At 42.5% G+C, this 19747-nt stretch overlaps 1 protein-coding gene and 1 long non-coding RNA gene across 2 annotated transcripts; one reads left to right on the top strand and one right to left on the bottom strand.

Annotated features, from left to right (window-relative positions):
* The first annotated feature begins 564 nt into the window (after positions 1-564).
* On the top strand, positions 565-12252 carry leo1 (LEO1 homolog, Paf1/RNA polymerase II complex component). Its single transcript, XM_061670848.1, has 14 exons — positions 565-648; positions 1473-1621; positions 2633-2934; positions 3209-3417; positions 4535-4639; positions 4730-4824; positions 4984-5132; positions 5232-5316; positions 6303-6397; positions 6487-6621; positions 7871-8006; positions 8810-9008; positions 10960-11057; positions 11875-12252. Exons 1-14 carry the CDS (start codon positions 591-593, stop codon positions 12046-12048), a joined length of 1989 nt encoding a protein of 662 aa, XP_061526832.1. The 5' UTR covers positions 565-590; the 3' UTR covers positions 12049-12252.
* Positions 2634-18568, bottom strand: LOC133399335 (uncharacterized). Its single transcript, XR_009768195.1, has 3 exons — positions 16686-18568; positions 13888-13961; positions 2634-8450 (listed from the first exon to the last, which is right to left on the bottom strand). It is a non-coding gene; the product is annotated as an uncharacterized LOC133399335 (long non-coding RNA).
* Between the last annotated feature and the right edge of the window lie 1179 nt (positions 18569-19747).

The raw sequence follows: 19747 nt of genomic DNA, 5'->3' as shown, positions 1-19747 counted from the left end.
GTCAAACTGTATTCAATTTTGGATCTACAAAATGACATACCTTGACAAATGGCATATTTAAATGTACAGTATTGAAAGCAGATATGGGGAAAACGATGTCAGTAATTTCGAGTGAGTAAAAATTAAATATTGACGTCAACAATAGAAGATTAGTTGTCTTTGAGTATTATGTAAAATAGTACAATAGTTTTGATTAATTTTGAATATTTCAAAAGTCTCCAAAGTCCAAATAATAATAATTACTATTATTATTATTATTGGCAACCAGATGTCAACTAGTAACATGCAGTTGACCTGCTAGTATGCCTAAATTGTCCTACTAGTGTGCATAAATATCCTAAAATAGTGCGGGGGTGACTAACTGGTAATCGTTCTACAAGTGCGCTGAATTGTTTAACGAGTGAGGACAAAACGTGTACTAAGATTCGATCAAGAATATCGACGCCCTGCTTTCTACTGACCCCTCGTGTTGTTTCGAACGCACTTCAACAGTTGGTTGTCTTCAGTGCGACCCCGGAAGTTAAATGTCTTCCTCGTCAAGTCTTCCCAAATACTTCCGGTAGGTCACATTGGGCACAGTTTCGGAAAAAATGGCGGATATGGACGAATTGTTCGGGAGTGATGGAGACAGTGACAATGAGCAACGGGGTATGGAGACATTTTTAAGCCGTTATCTACTACTTTTATGACATCAGCGCTGTAATGAGTTAGCTTTAGCCAGGCTAAAAACAGGTAACGCACGGCGATGTTTGTTTGTCACTTATGCTAACACGTTAACAACATAAAGATTGATTTGCTGCAGTGCGTTAATTCAACTCAAATCAAATGAAAAATAATATTATGCGCTCCAACTTCCTAGCGATCACTCGCATTTAGTGTTCGCTTGCATCCATCACAAAAAAAAAATGCTTATGACATTTTCAGTTGCTTAAATTATATTACCCAAATCGTGCTTATGGAGCCTGTTTTATTTCAGTTTGACTTATATTAAACGACCACAACAATCTAAAGTAAGTTTAGTCAGGATTTGAGTTCCTGGCACTGTATTTTGATATTATAAAATGTTAATTGCACCTGAAACCATTCAGTGCTAATTGTTGTTTCTTAACCAAACCATCTCTATATAATTATTTTATTTCTCTTTAAAAGTGAACGAGCCACACGTTGTTAACGTTGTCTAGACTATTGAACAAAAGTTTGAACACGGAATTATTGTGTGTGTTTTATTTTATTTATTTTTGTATTCATAGTCAAACTTGGCAACACAGTTGTATAAACGCCCTTTCATTACATTGTTATAAATTGGCCATAGCGGCAGTAGCTTATCTGTAAGGACTTGGGCTTTAAATTAAAACAAATAAATTACTGTCTCCTCCTGATACAGTAAATAGGTAGAATTTTAGATGGAGATCCTGTGTTGGATATCACTCGATTGTTCAGGTTTGCCTAATGTTGCGAGTGATGTTCCACAGAGTCTGGTTCAGGCTCCGGTTCCGACTCAGAGCAAGAGAGACCGCGTTCTGTCAGCAACGCCTCTGGCAGCGGCAGTGACAGTGAGAGAGAACGAGATGACGAGGATGAAGAGGAAGGCCACGAAGGAGCAAAGCCCAGTATGAATAAGGTGTGTGACATTCTATAGCTGACTGAACGTGAGAGTCCAAAATATCATATAGCTAAATAACAATGTCAGACAAGACCTCTTGTAGAATGCTCTCGTCCAGCTGTCGGGAACCTTAAATACTCAAAGAGCCATTTGGAAGAAAAAATAAAATTTGCAAAATAATAACCAATTAAAGTATTTATTATACTCAGTTAATGTGATTTTTGCTCCTGAGCGTACAGCTTCGGCGCATCCGGTCGGTAGAGGTCGCCTTCATTATCACACACTTTTGTAAGTTAAACACTTCTGTTAGTTTTTAATGTAATTCAGGTAGCACATAACGTTCTGTTTTCCAGGTGTCATGCATTGGTGCTTGTGATGCATATTTTGAGCGAACGAAAAAAGAAATAAAACCGTTTTATTATAATGTTACAAGTTCAAATTTAAAAGTGCGTTTGAAAAATGAAAGAACAATTATTTATTTTTATTTTTTTGATTTTTTACTCCTACAAGCTGCAGAGAAGCGGCACGGTGGATGACCGGTTAGAGCGTCAGCCTCACAGTTCTGAGGACCCGGGTACAATCCCCGGCCCCGACTGTGTGGAGTTTGCATGTTCTCCCCGTGCCTGCGTGGGTTTTCTCCGGGCACTCCGGTTTCCTCCCACATCCCAAAAACATGCATAAATTGGGAGACTCTAAATTGCCCGTAGGTGTGCATGTGAGTGCGAATGGTTGTCTGTTTGTATGTGCCTTGCGATTGGCTGGCAACCAGTTCAGGGTGCACCCCGCCTCCTGCCCGATGACAGCTGGGATAGGCTCCAGCACGCCCGCGACCCTAGTGAGGAGAAGCGGCTCAGAAAATGGACGGATGGATGGAAGCTGCAGAGAGCCACGGTAGAAGGGTGAAAGAGCCACATGTGGCTCTGGAGCTGCATGTTGCAGACCCTGGTCTCGTCAAACATTTGCAGGGAATCCCCACTATATCGCGTTTCAACTTTGGTGACAGGTCACTGTACATGCTTTTATTCCCAGGAACTGTTCGGGGACGACAGCGAGGAAGAGGAGCACAGTCAACACAGCGGCAGCGGACACAGCGATAACCAGTCTGAGCGGTCGGGCAATCCGTCGGACGCCAGCGTGCACTCGGATCAGGCTGAGAACGAACACTCCGACGCAGAGCAGCACAGCGGCTCGGAGTGCGGCCGTCGAGACGATGACGAAGAGGACGAGGAAGATGGAGGCCGGCGGTCAGATGGTGGAAGCCCGGCAGGCAGTGGGATGTCTGGAGGGGGAAGTCCTCACTCTGAGAGGGGCAGAGTCCGCTCTGACAGAAGGTCAGTAGCTTATGGACTCTCATGAGATGTTCTGCCTTTACATAAATACTCGTGTTGTGTTTTAATTGACAAATGTTTTCATCACCTTCCTACCTGCAAACAAACTAAAATCACCGTGACAGAAATAGCAATTAGTGATTTTCTACCTTTTTGACAGGCATTATGATAATTGTAAAAGCTAAATCTCTTTTATTTTGCTGGTGTACCCAATGATGTGGGTATATTGTGTAAAAAAAGAAAACAAATATATTTTATTATTTTTTTTTGCATCAAGTGTTCACAGTGACCTTGGAACCCCGCGGTCGGGTGTGGGCACCCCTCACTCTGATGGAGAAGGGTCAGGCCGAGTGAACCATTCAGATGACGAGAAGTGGGAAGGCGGGGCTAAGAGTGACCAATCAGAGGACGAAGAGGAGAAACGGCAATACTCGGATGAAGACAGGGAGAACTCTGACGATGAAGGGCCCAGGAACAGAAAGTCAGGTTGGTACTCATAATGCTCTGTCATTGGTGGGCGAGTGTTTCTTCAAGGAAAGACCAAAACTACAACAGATACCGTATGTAGATGCAAAACAATTTGTATATGTAGAAGAATAGATAGAATTATATATAATCAAGACTCCCAAGAAATAGCTGGAGACCATAGCCATCAAAAAATATTGAATGATTTTCATTTCCCAATTAGTCTGAATGACAAGATCATTTATTGTAAAGTTGCGATAGAGACAGCAAACAAGATAAGGATAACAATTTGAAATTAAAAAAAATAAAATAAAAAATATTATTATTATTTTTTTTTAATATAAATTTGATTGCAAGCATAGCAGTCCGATAAATAAAACTCTAAACTCTTGCTACAGTATTGTGATGAGTTTTTACTGGTGATGGCAAGCAGTGAACACAGTTGCTCAGCTGGCTTGTGTAATATATACATAATCATTCAATTTACTTGTAGAGCTGATTTAATGGAATTGAAGTGCTGTTAAACTGTTCGATCCCCCCACAAAAACACCACCATTTTTTTAAAATTTTTTTGCTACGTTATCAATAAACTGAGTATTGCGGTTGTTGTTGTGACTTTAGGCTTGTCCTATCAGGAGTTGCCACGGCTAGTCAGTATTGTAAAGTATAAATATAAAAACATAAGAGAATATAAATAATAAACTGTTTAATTTTGATAGGTCTAAAAAAAAGCTGAAAGTCACACACACACACACACACGTTGACGTGTGCCTTTAAAGGACGTGGCCTAGTTCTGACTCCAGCGCCAGCTGGCGATTTTACTACGGGGTTAGTGCAGATTTTGCTTGTGCCCCATGTTCCTTGCGAGTGTTTTCATTTTGTATTTGTCTTTTTGCCTGTTTGTCCCTTTTCAATAAACATCTGAAAGTGCATTGGCGACTGTCACACACCTTTTCTTTCCCCCACTTCACTCAAGTCGAAGCTCGCTAGTAATTGAAATCGCAAGAAAGCGACCAAGCGATGGATCATAGCGCGAATGAAACGTGTGCACAATACGTGTTACAAAAAGTCACGCAAACACAGTAGATGAACTGATCCCACTGTTTCTTGCTTTAATTTACTGTTTTGTATTTTCCAGAATCTGCAAAGGGAAGCGATAGCGAAGATGATTTCATCCATAGGAGAAGCAAAGCAAAAGCCGCTTCAGACTCCGATTCTGACAGCGACATGGGTGCAAATGATAGTAAGAGGCCCTGATGAGTGTCCACATTTCACAGCTCTTTTTTTTCCCTTTTAGAGTTTAAAAGGTCATTTCTTCTGTGCTACCACGCAGACAAGAAGTCTGCGGCGGATGATCTGTTCGGCGAGGCTGATGACATCTCTTCTGACAGTGACGCAGAAAAGCCGCCGACCCCGGGACAGCCCATGGTATCTACCTGCACTTTTGCATTACGATCTCCTTCGTTTTTAATGAGAATTACCAAACTGTGTTTCCCTCAGAGCCTTTCGCTAAGACTCTTGTCGCTAATCCTGCTTTTTATCATGGCTCGTTGAAGCTTGCAGAGTTTGATGAGCTGTTCTCTTTAGGATACAGAAGATGGCCTGGAAGGGGAACAGGCAGAGGAGGAGCCTGTGCCTGAGACTCGTATCGAAGTAGAGATACCCAAAGTCAGCACTGACCTTGGCTCTGATCTTTACTTTGTTAAGCTGCCCAACTTCCTCTCCGTAGAGCCCAGGTCAGAGCCAATTAAACTTTATAAATGCATGTGAATTCAGATATCTTTTAATATAACGTGAATGTTTAAGCTGACTTCAATTGAATTTCCCCTTCGCAGACCTTTTGACCCACAGTACTATGAGGATGAATTTGAAGACGAGGAAATGCTGGATGAAGAAGGACGCACCAGGCTCAAACTGAAGGTGTGTCTACCATTATAGCTGAATGTCTGGGTATTTGCCCCATTTGTCATTTCTTATTTTTCTTATATTTATCACACTTAAATGTGTCACATCGTCACCGCAAATTTTAATATCTCACAAAGACAACAGTAAATATAAAATGCAGTTTGTAAAGAGAGAACAAACCATCCAACCTGTATGACACTATTGAGAAAGTAATTGCCTCCTGAACCTAGTAAGTGGTTGTGCCACTCTCGGCAGTAAAAGTTAAATCCAGCTGTTGCGATAACTGCTGAAGAGTCTTTTGCATCGCCGTGGAGGAATTTTGGCCCACTCTTCTTTATAGAATAGTTTTAGCTCGGTCAAATTGGATGCTTTCCGAGCGTGAACTGCGTTAAATGTCAAACCACGGCATCGCATTGGGATTAAACTTTGATTTGACCACTCATGAACCTTGATTTTGGTTTATTTGAACACTTCAGATGTGGACTTGCTGGTATGTTTTGTATTATCCTGTTGTATAAACCAAGAGCGCTTGAGCTTGGAGGTCCAAACTGATGACGGGATGGTTGCCTGCAGGATTTTCTGGTAGACATCTGAAATCATTGCTGCATTCATCACAGAAAGTCATCCAGGCCCTGAAATAACAAGCAGCCCCAGCCCCACACTGCCATCATCGTGTTTGACTATAGCCATGATGTTTTTGTTCTCAAATGCTGTTATTTTTAGGCAAGGTGTAACAGGCGCACACCTTCCCAAAAAGTACTTTAGTCAGCCCATGTCAACTAAATGCAACGTAGAAATTAAGATTGGCAACAAATCAGAATTAGGCACTTGAACCTGTTGTGTGAATCCTGCCGATTTGATTTCCTTTGTGAGCATCTATTGGGCCCTTTCGATGTAAAAGCATAAGCTGTCCCATATGAAATGAGCCCTGATATTACATCGGACTTGATGCTGTGAAAGCAGCTTATCTGTGACTGACTGTGAATCCTTGCCTTTCCCAGGTGGAGAACACCATTCGGTGGCGAGTCAAGCGAGACGAGGAAGGAAACGAAATACGGGAAAGCAACGCGCGCATCGTCAAATGGTCCGATGGGAGGTACGTCTTAAAGATCGAGCCATTCCTTTGTCTGATTTCTCTCTAAACGGCAGGCCCTCCGCTTTTTGCGCTCTTCTTTTTGCTACAAGCATGTCCCTCCACCTGGGGAATGAAGTGTTTGACGTTTACAAAGCTCCTCTTCAGGGAGACCACAACCACCTGTTTATCCGCCAGGGTACTGGACTGCAGGGACAGGCTGTGTTCAAAACCAAGCTCACGTTCAGGTACTTGCATCCCCTTCTGTGGTCTATGAATAATCAATGAAGGCGTTGTTAGAGGCAGAAACCTTTGCCTAAGATATGAAGTCTCAAGGAATACTGCGGGGTCCTCTGCTGTGTGTTGCTGTCATAAGGCACAAGCTGAGTCTTATTCCAAGCAACAATAGCAACCTCTATTCGCGCATAATTGAGAAATGTGCTCCAAGTCCTTGAATTAGCTTGTGCAAGCTGCCCAGGTTTGCGTAATCCTCTTAGCTACCACTTGTCCACCTGGATGTTCTGTCTTCTCAGACCACATGGGACTAGTAGAATGCCTTCCAAAGCTGATTTAATACACAACAGCCCTACACTCTGATCTACTCAGATTGGACATCGCCTTTTGTTCTAATGGGGCACTGTGCTTTGATTCAGATCACTGCAGTGATTTACCAAGTGGTTGCTAAAGTCTTTAGTAATAATTATGAAACTTTTAACTTAGCTTCCAGTGCATAAGAGTACTTTTGCTGCAAAAGTTGAACCAACCGATCAGCCAGGATTAGAATTCCCTTCTTTTTTTTTTTTTTAAAGTTACATGTGCCTGACAAAAGACGAATAAGAATTGAGTCAAAGTGATTGTTGATTAATTCTCTAGGTCTAATTTAAGGCAAAAAAAAGTGCACTAATTGACTGAAACCAGCATAGGTGCCGTTGACCTAGTTTGCTATCTAAAAACAACATAATGGCAATTATGGGAAGTTGAGCTCATGTAAAAGATAATAATCCGGACCCTGCCGCGATATAGGGACCATATAAAACATTGTACCCCTTCCGCAACCTATAAAAACATTTAGACTAATAAAGCCATGCTTAAACTTATTAAAACACACTCCTTTAGTATTCCTTAGCACCTGTTTTCACTTTCAAGAACTGGGATACTATCGTATAGCATCCCTGTGAGCAGACAAAAAGAATACGCACTCACACAATTCTCCAAATAAGAGCCAAAGCATGCTCGCTTCAAGCTTTTTTTTCACTCCCATTTGAAGTTTACTGTAAAGCTGACACATATTGGCACGGTGGTCGTAATTGAAGGTGCGCAACTCTGAATTCAGGCTTGCCTGAACTAAAAAAAACAAAAAACAAATCAAAAGTTAAAAAGGCGATTGCTTAAAAATCCGATATAGTGGTGGTGCGAACAATGAACCATAATATAGCAGGGGTTCACTGTGATTTATTCTGGCATCATTTCATATATACTGTCCATTTTTCTCGCCAGGCCTCACTCCACTGACAGCGCCACACACAGGAAGATGACCTTGTCCCTGGCCGACCGTTGTTCCAAGACGCAGAAAATCCGAATCCTGCCAATGGCCGGACGAGATCCAGAGTCGCATCGTAATGAAATGATCAAGGTAACGCAGGGTCTGCTATGTTTATGTTTTGAGAACGCTCTTACCAAAAGCAGAAGAAAAAAAAGTCCAAATGGTCATTTGTGTCTAGTACACACACATGACAGCTGCTTACATAAAGACACATGGTGGCACGCTTACATAATACATTTGGACGGTGGTCAGCAACACTGACATTATGTCACCAAGACTGAGGCTGCTTATGTCTGTGCTGTCAACCCAAACAAAAGCTGCTGATAGCATCCATCAGAACAAAGCACTCGAGCCAGTTGCCTCTCGTTGGCACGGCGAATAATATCGATAGACGTAATTGAGCAAGTCGTTTTTTGTTTTTTTTTACCCTTTTCCCGAAAGAGAAAAGAAATTCAACAAACAAGAAAAGTCCAGTCCTCTCGATTCAGCCTTGGCGGATTACCGTGACCTGGATGACTGAGAATCTACACAGACCTAAAGAAGGGAAAAAAACAAAATTTTTAGCATGTGCATTAGTATTTTTAATTGATATTGTGACAGTGCGTTAAAGATGACGACGGTAATTCCACTATTGGGCTAACAATATACAAAGCGTGGCGCTTGGGCTCGCATACCTGACTCGCGTATGTGCCGTAGCACAGCGGTTGGAAATGACCTGGCTATGTTGTTCGACTACAAAATCACGTAGTCTAGTGTATCGTGGCCAATGAATATCAATTCACCATCAGTAATTCCATTTTTGGGCACTCGGTCCGCCGAGGGTCAAAAGATCGTTTTGCATCATAATAGTAGAATACATCAGAACAGATTCAATCGAGTGTCCCTCAATGTAGAAAGAGGAGGAGCGGCTGCGAGCGTCGATCCGCAGAGAGTCGCAGCAGAGGAGGATGAGGGAGAAGCAGCACCAGAGAGGCCTGAGCAGCAGCTACCTGGAGCCCGATCGCTATGACGACGACGAAGAAGGGGAGGAGTCCATCAGTTTGGCAGCCATCAAGGGCAAATACAAAGGAGGAGGAGGAGGAGGCTTGAGAGGTGAGCACTAATCGCCGCAATTGACTTCAGTGCTTATTTTTCGGACCATGTTGTACTTTTGCTCTTCGTTACATTGGAAAATACATATCTGTACTTTCTAATTCTTACCTTGTCAAAATGGGCTTGTTACATTTTACAATGTACGAGGATAAGTGCCCTAAAATCTTTGCTCGCCCCGTTCGGTCAAGCGCACTCAAATGTTTGCAATATGTCAAGGTTCGGCTTTATCACGGTATTAATCTCACAGTACGCAAATTATTGCGGTGTTGTGGGAAAATGCGTGGTATTGCAGGAAGGCCGACTGTGCAGGCGGGGCGAAGAGGTGCGCGCAGCAATACCGCAAAACCTCTCTTTTTCTTGCTCCCCGAGTCCTTCTCAGTAGACTTCAGTAGTTTCTGTCCGTTTTCCCACAGGTCATCTGCACAACCTTTATGACCGTGACCTCCTATCCCCGTCCATCCAATGTTTACATTCCGCAGCAATGATCATGCCGTGCTCACAGTAGCAAAACAGTTCATTGAGAAATTGTCTGTTCACTAATTTAACAGGATTTATTGTCATATTTTTTTAAAGTGATAACTTTTGAAATTGCTGCCAGAAATTCTAACTAGCATTGAAAATGACTGCCTACTAACAGAGATCATTTGATCGAGTCCAAAAATTCAAGTCGAGTCACAAAAGGCAGACACACTCTTAAAGGCAGCGCAGGCTTAGACACAGCCAAGTAACAATAAACCAAATAATCACGGGACTCCTCCATAGTTTCTTTTTCTCTGCTTTGTGATGTTGTAAAATGTATGATTTTTCGAAGCAGCCTCTGTGTTACGTTTTTTGAAGAGAGGTAAGTATGTAAGGGGTTTATTTTTGCAGCGATATGGAGTGGAGCTATTTTCTTAGTTCACGTTTGGGACCAATGGAATATAATTGTGGCGGTATATGTTGTGACGGGAGTTAGAATCGTTAGTCCCTCTCTACAGCCTGGCGTATGGACGTCACAAAAGTACCTTTTACGACGATATCGAGGCACTTTTAACGTCGCGATAAATGTTGAATGTTTTGACATCGCTCATACGACAATCCTTTTTTTCATCCGCTCATTCGGGAATGTTGTACGTTCTGCTCGCTTGGCCGTGAGTATTTCTGACTTGCCACGGGCAATCTGGAATCAGTCAACTTTGAGTCCTGATGACGGCGCGATGTAAGTAGATCGAGTCAGCGGTGATTCGGGTCTTGATTGATCAAGATCTTGGGGTCTTATAAGGTGGAAAAACAGGGACAGCAGCGACATGGAGGAACGTGAACCAGGGAGTATTAACGTCGATGACGCAACAGATTGAGAGAAGCGATTCCCCGTCCATGGCCTTATTTGGAAAAAATGTTTGTTGTCGGCTACAAGAAAGTCTTGCGCCAATCTAAACGCCGTAAGCTTTTGACGTTAAAAAAAACTGTCTCGTCTGAAATAAACATACAGGTAAAGTATTTATTTTTCCAGTTATCATTAACTAATTGACCGACTCGACTTTCATCACATTTTAGTTGACTACAAAAAAAATCATGTCGTTCAACCCCTAGTGTTTAATTATTTGCCTTTTTGCTTCTTAGTACGAGCGCTAAGTTAATAAAAGAGGGAGACTATTTTGTGTGGCGTAATTTATTGTATATTTTTTTAAGTTGTTGTTCAAAGACTGGTTTTGTATGTCGTTGACGGCTAAAAGTTCATTTTTACTTTTGTACTAAAGTGCATTTCAGTCTGTTCTTTAATTTCTACTACTTTGATTATATTATATCTTTTTTTAATATACACAAGTATCTGTACCTCTAACGTAAGCACACGGCGTTAGTACATTTGCTACCTGTAGCCGTAATGGGCATGTTGGACATCTCCTTTTATGTTCGTGGAGGTTTATTTTATGAGGTCACCCACAGTCGTGCTCTATCTAACTCAATCCAGAGGAACGAGCGAGGATCTACTCGTCCGACAGCGATGAAGGCTCCGACGACGACAAGGCGCAGAGGCTGATTAAGGCCAAAAAGCTGGACAGTGACGAGGTGAGTGCCGTATGCCAGCCTGCGCACAGATGGCAGCGCGCTGCCGAAAATCCAGCTTTTCCACACAATGCCGATAAAGTGCCGACCCACGTTTTCCACTTGAAAGAATGTGCAACTAGTACTTGACAGTGTGAAAGTAATCTAGCTGGTCGTTTTTTTTTTTAAATCATTTATCATAGGTAAGTGAAGAAAGATACATTATTTGGAAATCACTAGATAACATTTGTGAAAATAGATTGGGGGGGGTGTAAATAGATCTTAGTCTAATTTGATATCACCATCTCTTTTGCCATGCGTAATATTTTTAGGAGGTAGTATCTGTGGCTCTTTAAAACAAAAATGTATTATTAAAAACCGTATTTGCAGTCGGCCACTGAAACAAAAAAGTCTCGATCCTTGAATTACGGTCTCGACTTACGATTGGCTCGAGATACGAGCCGTCGTTCGGCTGATTTGTTTTGCTTTGACTTACAAGCGTAGACTTAAGACACTGCGCTGTTTTGTGGCGACAGTGAACTTGACTCGCTTCGCAGTGCGCCGCACTTTGGCAGTTCGTGAACAACTCTTCGAAAAAGAGGCTGCAAGTTGTTTAATGCCACTCCTAGTTGGCGTTGGCTGTCAAACTAAACAATACAAAGACAATTACACGTTGCGTATTTATGCTTTGTGTTATGAGTGTGGTCACGGAATGAAACAAAGGTTTATCTCAAGGCACCACTTTGTTTTGATTAAAAGCATATCACGAAACTGTTTTAAATTTGGGGGGGGGCTTTATTTTCAAGTTGTGATTGGGAATGTTTCCTTGTGCTTATTGCAGGAGGGTGAGGGGTCAGGCAAACGAAAGGCAGAGGATGATGACGAAATTACCACAAAGAAGGCCAAGAAATATGTAATCAGTGATGAAGAAGAGGAGGAGGAGGAAGAAGAGGAGGAGGTGGAGGGAGCGGAGGGGGAGGAAGTGGAGGAGGAGGAGGAGGAGGAGGATGAATAACTCTCTTATTAATTATTATTATTATTTTTTTTTTATTCTTTCACTGAACTATCAATGCCCAGCCCACATGGCTGATAAACAGACATCCCTTGTTTTGTATATTTTGTAGGTGTGTACAGTTGCACGAATGCTTATGTCGTGTACAGCTGAGGCGAACAATAAAGAAACAGTTCTCTTATGTAACTCATCGTTCCCAAGGCCTTTTTTTTTTTTTTTTTTTTTTTTACACAATATGATTCAATTGCATGAGTCAGACAATAGCAAGGTTATGAAATTTAAAATGTATATATTTTTTCCGAATAAAAGAGAGGTTATTTGCGTACTACATTATCAATGCTACAAAGTGGCTTTGTATCAAGAGCTGACTGACAGTGAATGAAAGGAAACAATCAAATTTAACAAAGCACTTTCTGTCGAGCGTTATTACGTTAACTGAGTCAATGTCAACATCAGGTGCCTTTGAGACGTCCCAATTTCACCTCCAACAATTTCAATTAACTTCATTGTTTTAAGTAGGCTTTGTCCTGTTAGAAATGCATATGGGTTCAGCGTTTTATTTTATTAATGTTTTTTATTATTAACTACAAGCAGACGATGTATATTGATGACATTTTTATTATTTATGTAAGCATTCATGAGCACTGTTTTACAAATATATTTGAAATCAATGAAGGTTTGTCCACCAAGTAATATTTCACTATGACAGAGTGGACATTTTAAGCTTAACAACGTCCGGCTACACATAAAAAAAAATATGAAAGACTAGTGTAATAAGACCGCAGTTTCATTCTTTGGCTGTATTTTCAGGATGACCGAGCCTGATGAGAACACCACCGTATTGGTTAACTTTAATTTCTCATCGGACAATAAAATGGAAACCTTTGTGAAAAATGTGAGCACTGGCAGGTGCAAGATGTTACACAAACTGAACCGAATGCAGGACCTGCTAGAAAAATTAATTTTGAATTGGTGACTGTGTCAGGATGGAGTAGTATTCCTTGGCCGGAATTAATGCAGCCGGTTAATTTCTTAAGCAAAATAAATAAATACTCTTAAGGTTATAACTTCGGCTTGCAACAGTTTATTACAGCAGTTCTCAGAAGAGTGGAAGCTGTAAAAGCTGCCAAAAGTGGACTGATTATCAAAGTGTTTTTTTTCCCATTTTAATTTCATAAAGCTGCATTGTCTAAAGTTAGACTTTAACATTGCCACAAATAATCTAAGTTCCATTTTGCTTATTTTAACATAGTATGTTTTTGTTCTTCTGAAAGACTTATTCAGCAACACTTGCTTTGAGCGCCCATCAAGACAATTTTAGTATAAATGATGTAAAGTTGACAAATGAGATGTCATTTTTTAAATGTAGTAGTCCAGTGACGTCACTGCTCCTGATGCTCTGACAGCGAGCGCCTACGTGACTTTGTCTCCATCCCCAATGAACCAAACGGTATGACAGGAATGTATGAATGCGAAAACTGCTGGTTGCCGATTCGAGTTCATCTGGTTCATTCGGTGTCACACGCAAGCACGCTCATTGAACACGTAATCAAAACAACACAATGTTTGGACACTTGAAAGAAAGAGACCAACAATGGTTGCTGAAATAACAAATGTGATGTCATAAAACAAAAATGTCTAGAAAATGCAAATTAGGTATTGCTTTTTTTGTGGTGTTGAAAAAATATATATATTTTAAACTAACTCAACTGGCCTGGACAAAAATTGAAAAGGTGTCTTAACATGTCTTTGAATTGAACGTTTGTAGGTCAGACAAAAGAAAAACGAAAAGAGTTCAACCCTCTATAATTTCATTTAACGAAGGTAGAGTGTCCACTATACCTTCATGCAAAACGCCGGCTCATGGAAATTAGCATCGAGGTTACAGTCATTCGAAACCGCCGAACAACTGCTACCTGAACACAAACAGGGCAGCAACACATACAAACACACTTCAGTACACGTGGCATCTCTTTCAGCGGACCTCGGTGCCACCTGGCGTGTTGTGGCACAATGTGGGACCACGATTAGAAATTTGGACGTGCCTGTATACTGTCGACAATACACGTGGGGTTCCCTGAATTTGTATCAAAGCAATTCAAACGGCAATTTTCCATAACACTGTATGTGTCCTTTAAGTTTGGCCATATCCTTGCAATCGTCTGGCAACCAGTAAAGGGTGTAGCCCGCACACGCACACACACACACACACACACACACACACACACAGCTTTGATGCGTGTAAGAGACCTCCTGAGTACTTTTCACTCAGTTACGGTTACAAGATTTTATCTACAAAGGAGGCTCTTGGATTTTCTACAAAAATGTTGAGCATTTTTAATAAAGCTGCGAGTGTAGTTGTAGTATAAAAAAGGGTAATGGCTCGGGGCAAATTGTTCTCAACCGTTTTCAGAAAAGTTCACGTATAAGTCTGTGTGTGTCTACACTGTATGTATAGAAAGCCATTTGAGCTTTTGTTTCATAGCCTTGAGTTCCAATTAGCACACGAGCAACATGACTGGGACATTTTTTTTTTTTTTAACCACTCGCGCCACTTTTGGCCTACTAGTACACAATTAAAGCTTGCTAGTTAGCTACTGTGCTGCGCGGGTAACACTACTACGCCCAACTACTAGTGACACAAAAGTGCCCATCCTCACTAATGAGACCGAAACACTAGTGGAATGACTGTATCTTACAAGTAATGTTTTTTGCTGTTTGACAGGGTTGCCAAACTCATTTTCATTACAGGCCACATTGTAGTTATGCTTTTCCTGAGGGGGCCGTTACATACAGTTTATTCTCTTTATCATATGAATACATGGACAGATCACATTGAAGGCCAACTAGTTTTCAAAATTAGAAGTCAAGGATAATAGCTTGTTCAACTATTGTTGAACTTACTGTAAAAGGGGTTTTGGTAAGAAAAAAAAATGCTTGCAAGATCTCAACATTATTTACTATATATGACAATTAGAAATGTTGGTACAGATTATAGCAATAATCATGTTTTGGTTTCGCGGGCCACATGAAATGATGTGGTGGGCCAGATCTGGCCCCCGGGGCCCTGAGTTTGACACCTGCGCTGCATGACCTTTCTGTATACTAGTAGGACAGCTACTACTATGTTGCAAAAGGCTTGTGTCTCGCAAAGGGAAGGCATTGTGAGGAGCGCTGCGCTAGCTCAGACTGCAGTGGGTTACGTAAACCCCCATTCCACACAGCCGAGGGAAGGGAAGGGAAGGGGGCCGGTGCTGCTGGCGCTGGTGGTGGGCAACGGGCAAGAGGGGGGCAACGGTAGCGCTCCACTGTCAGCACTCAAGGTGCGTGAGGCAGAGGGGAGGGCTGCAGCATTTTACCCTGGCAGTTTGTTGCCATATTTCTCTCCGTATCACGAGCTCCATCTTCCCACAGGCCGGTGTAAAACTCCGCTGGCCCTGTTACGTCATCCTTCCTGCAAAGGAAGGCGCCGATTGTTCGCTACACTAGTGTCGAGGCTCCGAGGTACAACAGTCACTCGGGGAGCGGCTGGCTCACTGTGACACTAGGTGATCTGTCACTTACTGGAAATACACCTTTAATTCCATCTTTCCCCCCCCTCCTCTCTCTTTTAAGGTCCATCTACTAGTACTCTCTTTATTCTCCCGAGTAAGACAATTAAACCTACAGGAAAAACGAATGAGTCTTACTCGTGACATTTTATTTTTTGGGACATTTCTGCACAATAGTCGGACAACTACATAACTGTGCACATGTTGAAATCTTCGCACTACCTGAATTTCATGTCACTAGTAGCATACAGAGGTCAACTAGTGCACAGTTTTCCCTTACGAGTAACATCTAGTTGTGCTACTAAAACTGCACTAGTTGACATCTGCGCAGTACTAGTGCTATGAGTAAAGTGCTTAATGTTAACTAGTAGAATTCTATAATGTCATGAGTAGTTCACAGTTGTCAACTAGTTTCGCCTCACTAGTCCCATGTAGTTGTCCTACCAGCATGTCAAAATTGTCCTACGAGTGAGGACAACGCGTGCTCTAGTACATGGACCTCAACCAGTAAGACAATTTAAGGCACTAGTAGAATGACTGTCGTAGAAATAGAGTTTTTTTCCACGACTGCCTTCCAGTAGGCCCAAGGGTGTCAAACTAATTTTTGTTACGGGCCACATTGTAGTTATGACTTCCTTCGAAAGGCCGTTGTAACTGCCAACCCATGGAAAAAAAAAAAAAAAAAGAATTATCGCCTCATATAATTACATATACACAACGATGGACGACTAGTTTAGAAATCGGAAGCCAATAAAAAAAATGTTTGTTCAACGATTATGACATTTAAAAGGGGGACTGGTCACATGAAATGCTTGTAGCATCATGACGTTATTACAAGTGAAGACAGTTTGCATTTTTGGTATTTTCACAAGAAACACGAAGTCGATGCACATGTTTTGCTTTCGCGGGCCATATAAAATGATGTGGCGGGCCGGATCTGGCCCCCAGACCACCGGTTTGACGCCTGTGCGCTCGGCAGTCGTAGCGACAACAGATTTAATTTCACATTTGACGCGTGGGCATGAAATCCTAACTCATTTTTTGACGAAAACAGTTCCAAAGTCGTTACTCGGTCAAATGTATACGCACCGCGGGAAATCCCATTTAAGATTTCCGCTTTCACTGTCAAGGAGAACATTTGAAGCCTTGTGCGGTCTGCTCCCTGAGTGCCGAGTGTCATCAAGAAGGAAATGTTGCCAAACGAAACGGGATACCGTACAGCGCGTTTCCAGCTCTGAAAACACACACGGATGAAAATGTAAGCAGTGAAACGACTTCATTCGCATCGGAGCGATTTCATTTCAAGCCTAATCAAATATGCTCATTTAGGGAATTGTCATTTATTCCAATAGTCATTTCATTGCCCTGCGCACTGTGACATCTTGGTGGCCTTTGCCCCTGCCTCAGCTAATGCTTACGTAAGAAGCTAATAAATAAAAGAGCGACACAATACCCTTAAACCTTCGACGCTCACACACGACACACGTCCGCAGACTGCAACCAGGCCCGTTGTGAAAACATTTTCCCTTACGTAAAAGCAGGTGCTCATAATAAACACACACACACGCACACATTTTGTGCATATGAGACACAATGTGTTTCCTCAGCTCCTGACTCTTCCCAAATTGGGTCAGCCTGTTCAGCTGAAATTGAGAAGCTTAATCGGTAAACACTCGGTGAGCACCAATAAGGAGCTGCTGTGAGCGCCGATTACGCCACCCAAAAGAACAAGCAAGAGGCCCCGCCGTGGGGGCCGGGAATTAAGGCCCAAAGTGTTCTCAATCCATGTTTACCACATTAGGACTGTACGTTACCTCACAGGTGTCAAACTCAAGGCTCGCGGCCAGATCGGGTCCTCTGTGTCATTTTATGTACATTGTGAAATTCCTCCTCGACCTCCGCCATGCCAATGATAATAACCAAAGAGAAGTTGTAAAATATAATGTGGCAGTTATTAGGGATCGCTCACATAGAACGTTCTGCAACCCCAATTCCAATGAACGTTGGGACGTTGTGTTCAACATAAATAAACCGAATGCAATGATTTGCAAATCCACGACAAAGACAAGATATTTCATGTGCAATCTGATAAACGTGATTGTTTGGAGCAAATAATCGTTAACTTGGAATTTGATGGCTGCAACACGTTCCAAAAAAAGCTGGCAAAAAAGACAAAGTGAGAAAGTTGAGGAATGCTCATCAAACACGTGTTTGGAACATCCCACAGGTGAACAGGCTCATTGGGAACTGGTGGGTGCCATGATTGCTCAGTCATTCCCAAGCAAAGATGGGGCGAGGTTCACCTCTTTGCCAACAAGTGATGGATATCCAAAGTTTTTAAAGAGGCATTCAACTATTCAAGTGTCGTGGAGGTATTTAACTGTGTTAACATTCAAGGGAGCAGAATTACAAACAGCAAGATATTGCACGGCGTGGTTCACAGATTGTGATGTCATTTCAATGTAGTCCGAGTGCAGCTTGTGTAACCGTGTGAATGTACTGTCCAATCAAAATGTTTCAACACACAGCCATTAATATCCAAACCGCTCACAGCAAAAGGGAGTACAGCCCGAAATGAAAATGTCCAAATTGTGCCCAAAGTGTCAATATTTGTGTACGGCCACCGAGATGGCTTCAAACTAACGAGCCTAAGTAAGGAGTAGAAATGACAGATGTCTGATTTCAAACGTAAGGAGTCAAATGAAAAAGCTGTCCGAAACATAAATCCTCAAAGTATAACGTATAGATACAAAGATGAGATAGATCAAATCAGTACCGCATTTGTACGTTGTTACTTGCCGCTACTGTGGGAGGCAGGAGGCGGTGAAAATGAGCTCAGGGTTGACACCAAAGCGGTCGCAGAGTTTTGTGGCGGAGAGGGGAAAGGTGCTGAAGTCTGCTGTGGCCTGAGAACTCATCCCCTCTCCCCAACCTGCAGTATTTCAGAGCCCGCTGAGACCGTACACAATGCCCCTGACCTCATTATTTGGTTATTTAACCGCCCTGTCGGCACGAAGCCAAACTCTCTCGGCGTGGCATTATCTCACGTCCGCCCTCATGGCTATGTCACCCGTGTTTGATTTGCCTGCTTGCTTAGGTAATGCGCACACACTGAACCATCTTTGCATTTGGCAGTCGGCGCTACTGCACGCCATGTTTTCGATGAATGTGTACGCTATGGTTGTGAACCAAATAAGGATTGTGTGTGGTCTTGGTGGAGTTTCATTCTGGATGTATCGTGTAACAGTGCAACATTCAACATCATTATTTGTGCTTCATTCACTCTGTTGTGAAACTCTCTCTGCTGCGATGAATGTGTGTACTTGTATATTCCAATTAGTATTTGAGCGATAACTCATTTCACTGTATGCGTGTTACATGTGTAAACAGTGTTGCGAACGGCGCGTGCTGCTGGGGGCCGCCTATAAAAGGGCATGTGTACTGAACACTGGGAAGGAGAAACACAGGAGCCTGACGTGTTGCTAATGTACAACGATGCGCCTCAATGCACACACTGTACGTCATGCGGTCTTACTGGGCTCCTGACCCTCCTTCGGCCTCGGTAATTCCGTGATTTTAAACGTTAAAACTTGAAGGAGGTTTGTTTCACGGGTAGGATTATGGGAAATAATACGCAAGCCTAATTTATATGAGGGAATAAGGCATGGGCGTTTCAATTTTCCTGATTTGATTTTGGGGCTAAAACGGGGACGCGTGATGCACTTTGGAGTCTGGCATGAGTCGCCACCCTCACCATAGCAGAACTAGCATCAGCGATTATCCGGCGCATTTGCGACGTGCAGTTAGCTACGCTAGCTCGCCGCCGTACGCCTCACTGCCTGCACCTCGGAAATGCGTCTTCCCTTCGGCTAGTCCGCTGGCGTGGCCGCTTTAGAGCGCCGCGAGTGCGCGCACGTCATGAAGAGAAGGCGAAACAGCGAGGGAGAAAAAAGTCCCTTGTGACAGTCTGCATGTGGATAGGGGCTTCGCGTTGGTATGGTTACTCTGCAAGGCCTCGTTGTCACAGTATGGAAAAGCCCCGCCCCAGCGCGGTTGGATATATTCCAGCCAGTGGTTTCAGTGCATTCAGCGGACACACCCACAGGATTTAAGAGCTGAGAGAACGGCTTGATTTTTCACCATTTTGAAGC

The sequence above is a fragment of the Phycodurus eques genome, chromosome 2 (genome assembly GCF_024500275.1).
Source record: "Phycodurus eques isolate BA_2022a chromosome 2, UOR_Pequ_1.1, whole genome shotgun sequence".
Classification (NCBI taxonomy): domain Eukaryota; kingdom Metazoa; phylum Chordata; class Actinopteri; order Syngnathiformes; family Syngnathidae; genus Phycodurus; species Phycodurus eques.
The sequence above is the reverse complement of the archived record's forward strand: the minus strand, read 5'-3'. Positions and strand labels throughout refer to the sequence as shown.

Bases quoted from the DNA above. Each gene is read 5' to 3' on its own strand.
- leo1 (XM_061670848.1), top strand. From the start codon at position 591: ATGGCGGATATGGACGAATTGTTCGGGAGTGATGGAGACAGTGACAAT. The intron at 4,640-4,729 runs GTAAGAGGCCCT...GCTACCACGCAG, and splicing joins CGACATGGGTGCAAATGATA to ACAAGAAGTCTGCGGCGGAT. The intron at 9,009-10,959 runs GTGAGCACTAAT...AACTCAATCCAG, and splicing joins AGGAGGAGGAGGCTTGAGAG to AGGAACGAGCGAGGATCTAC.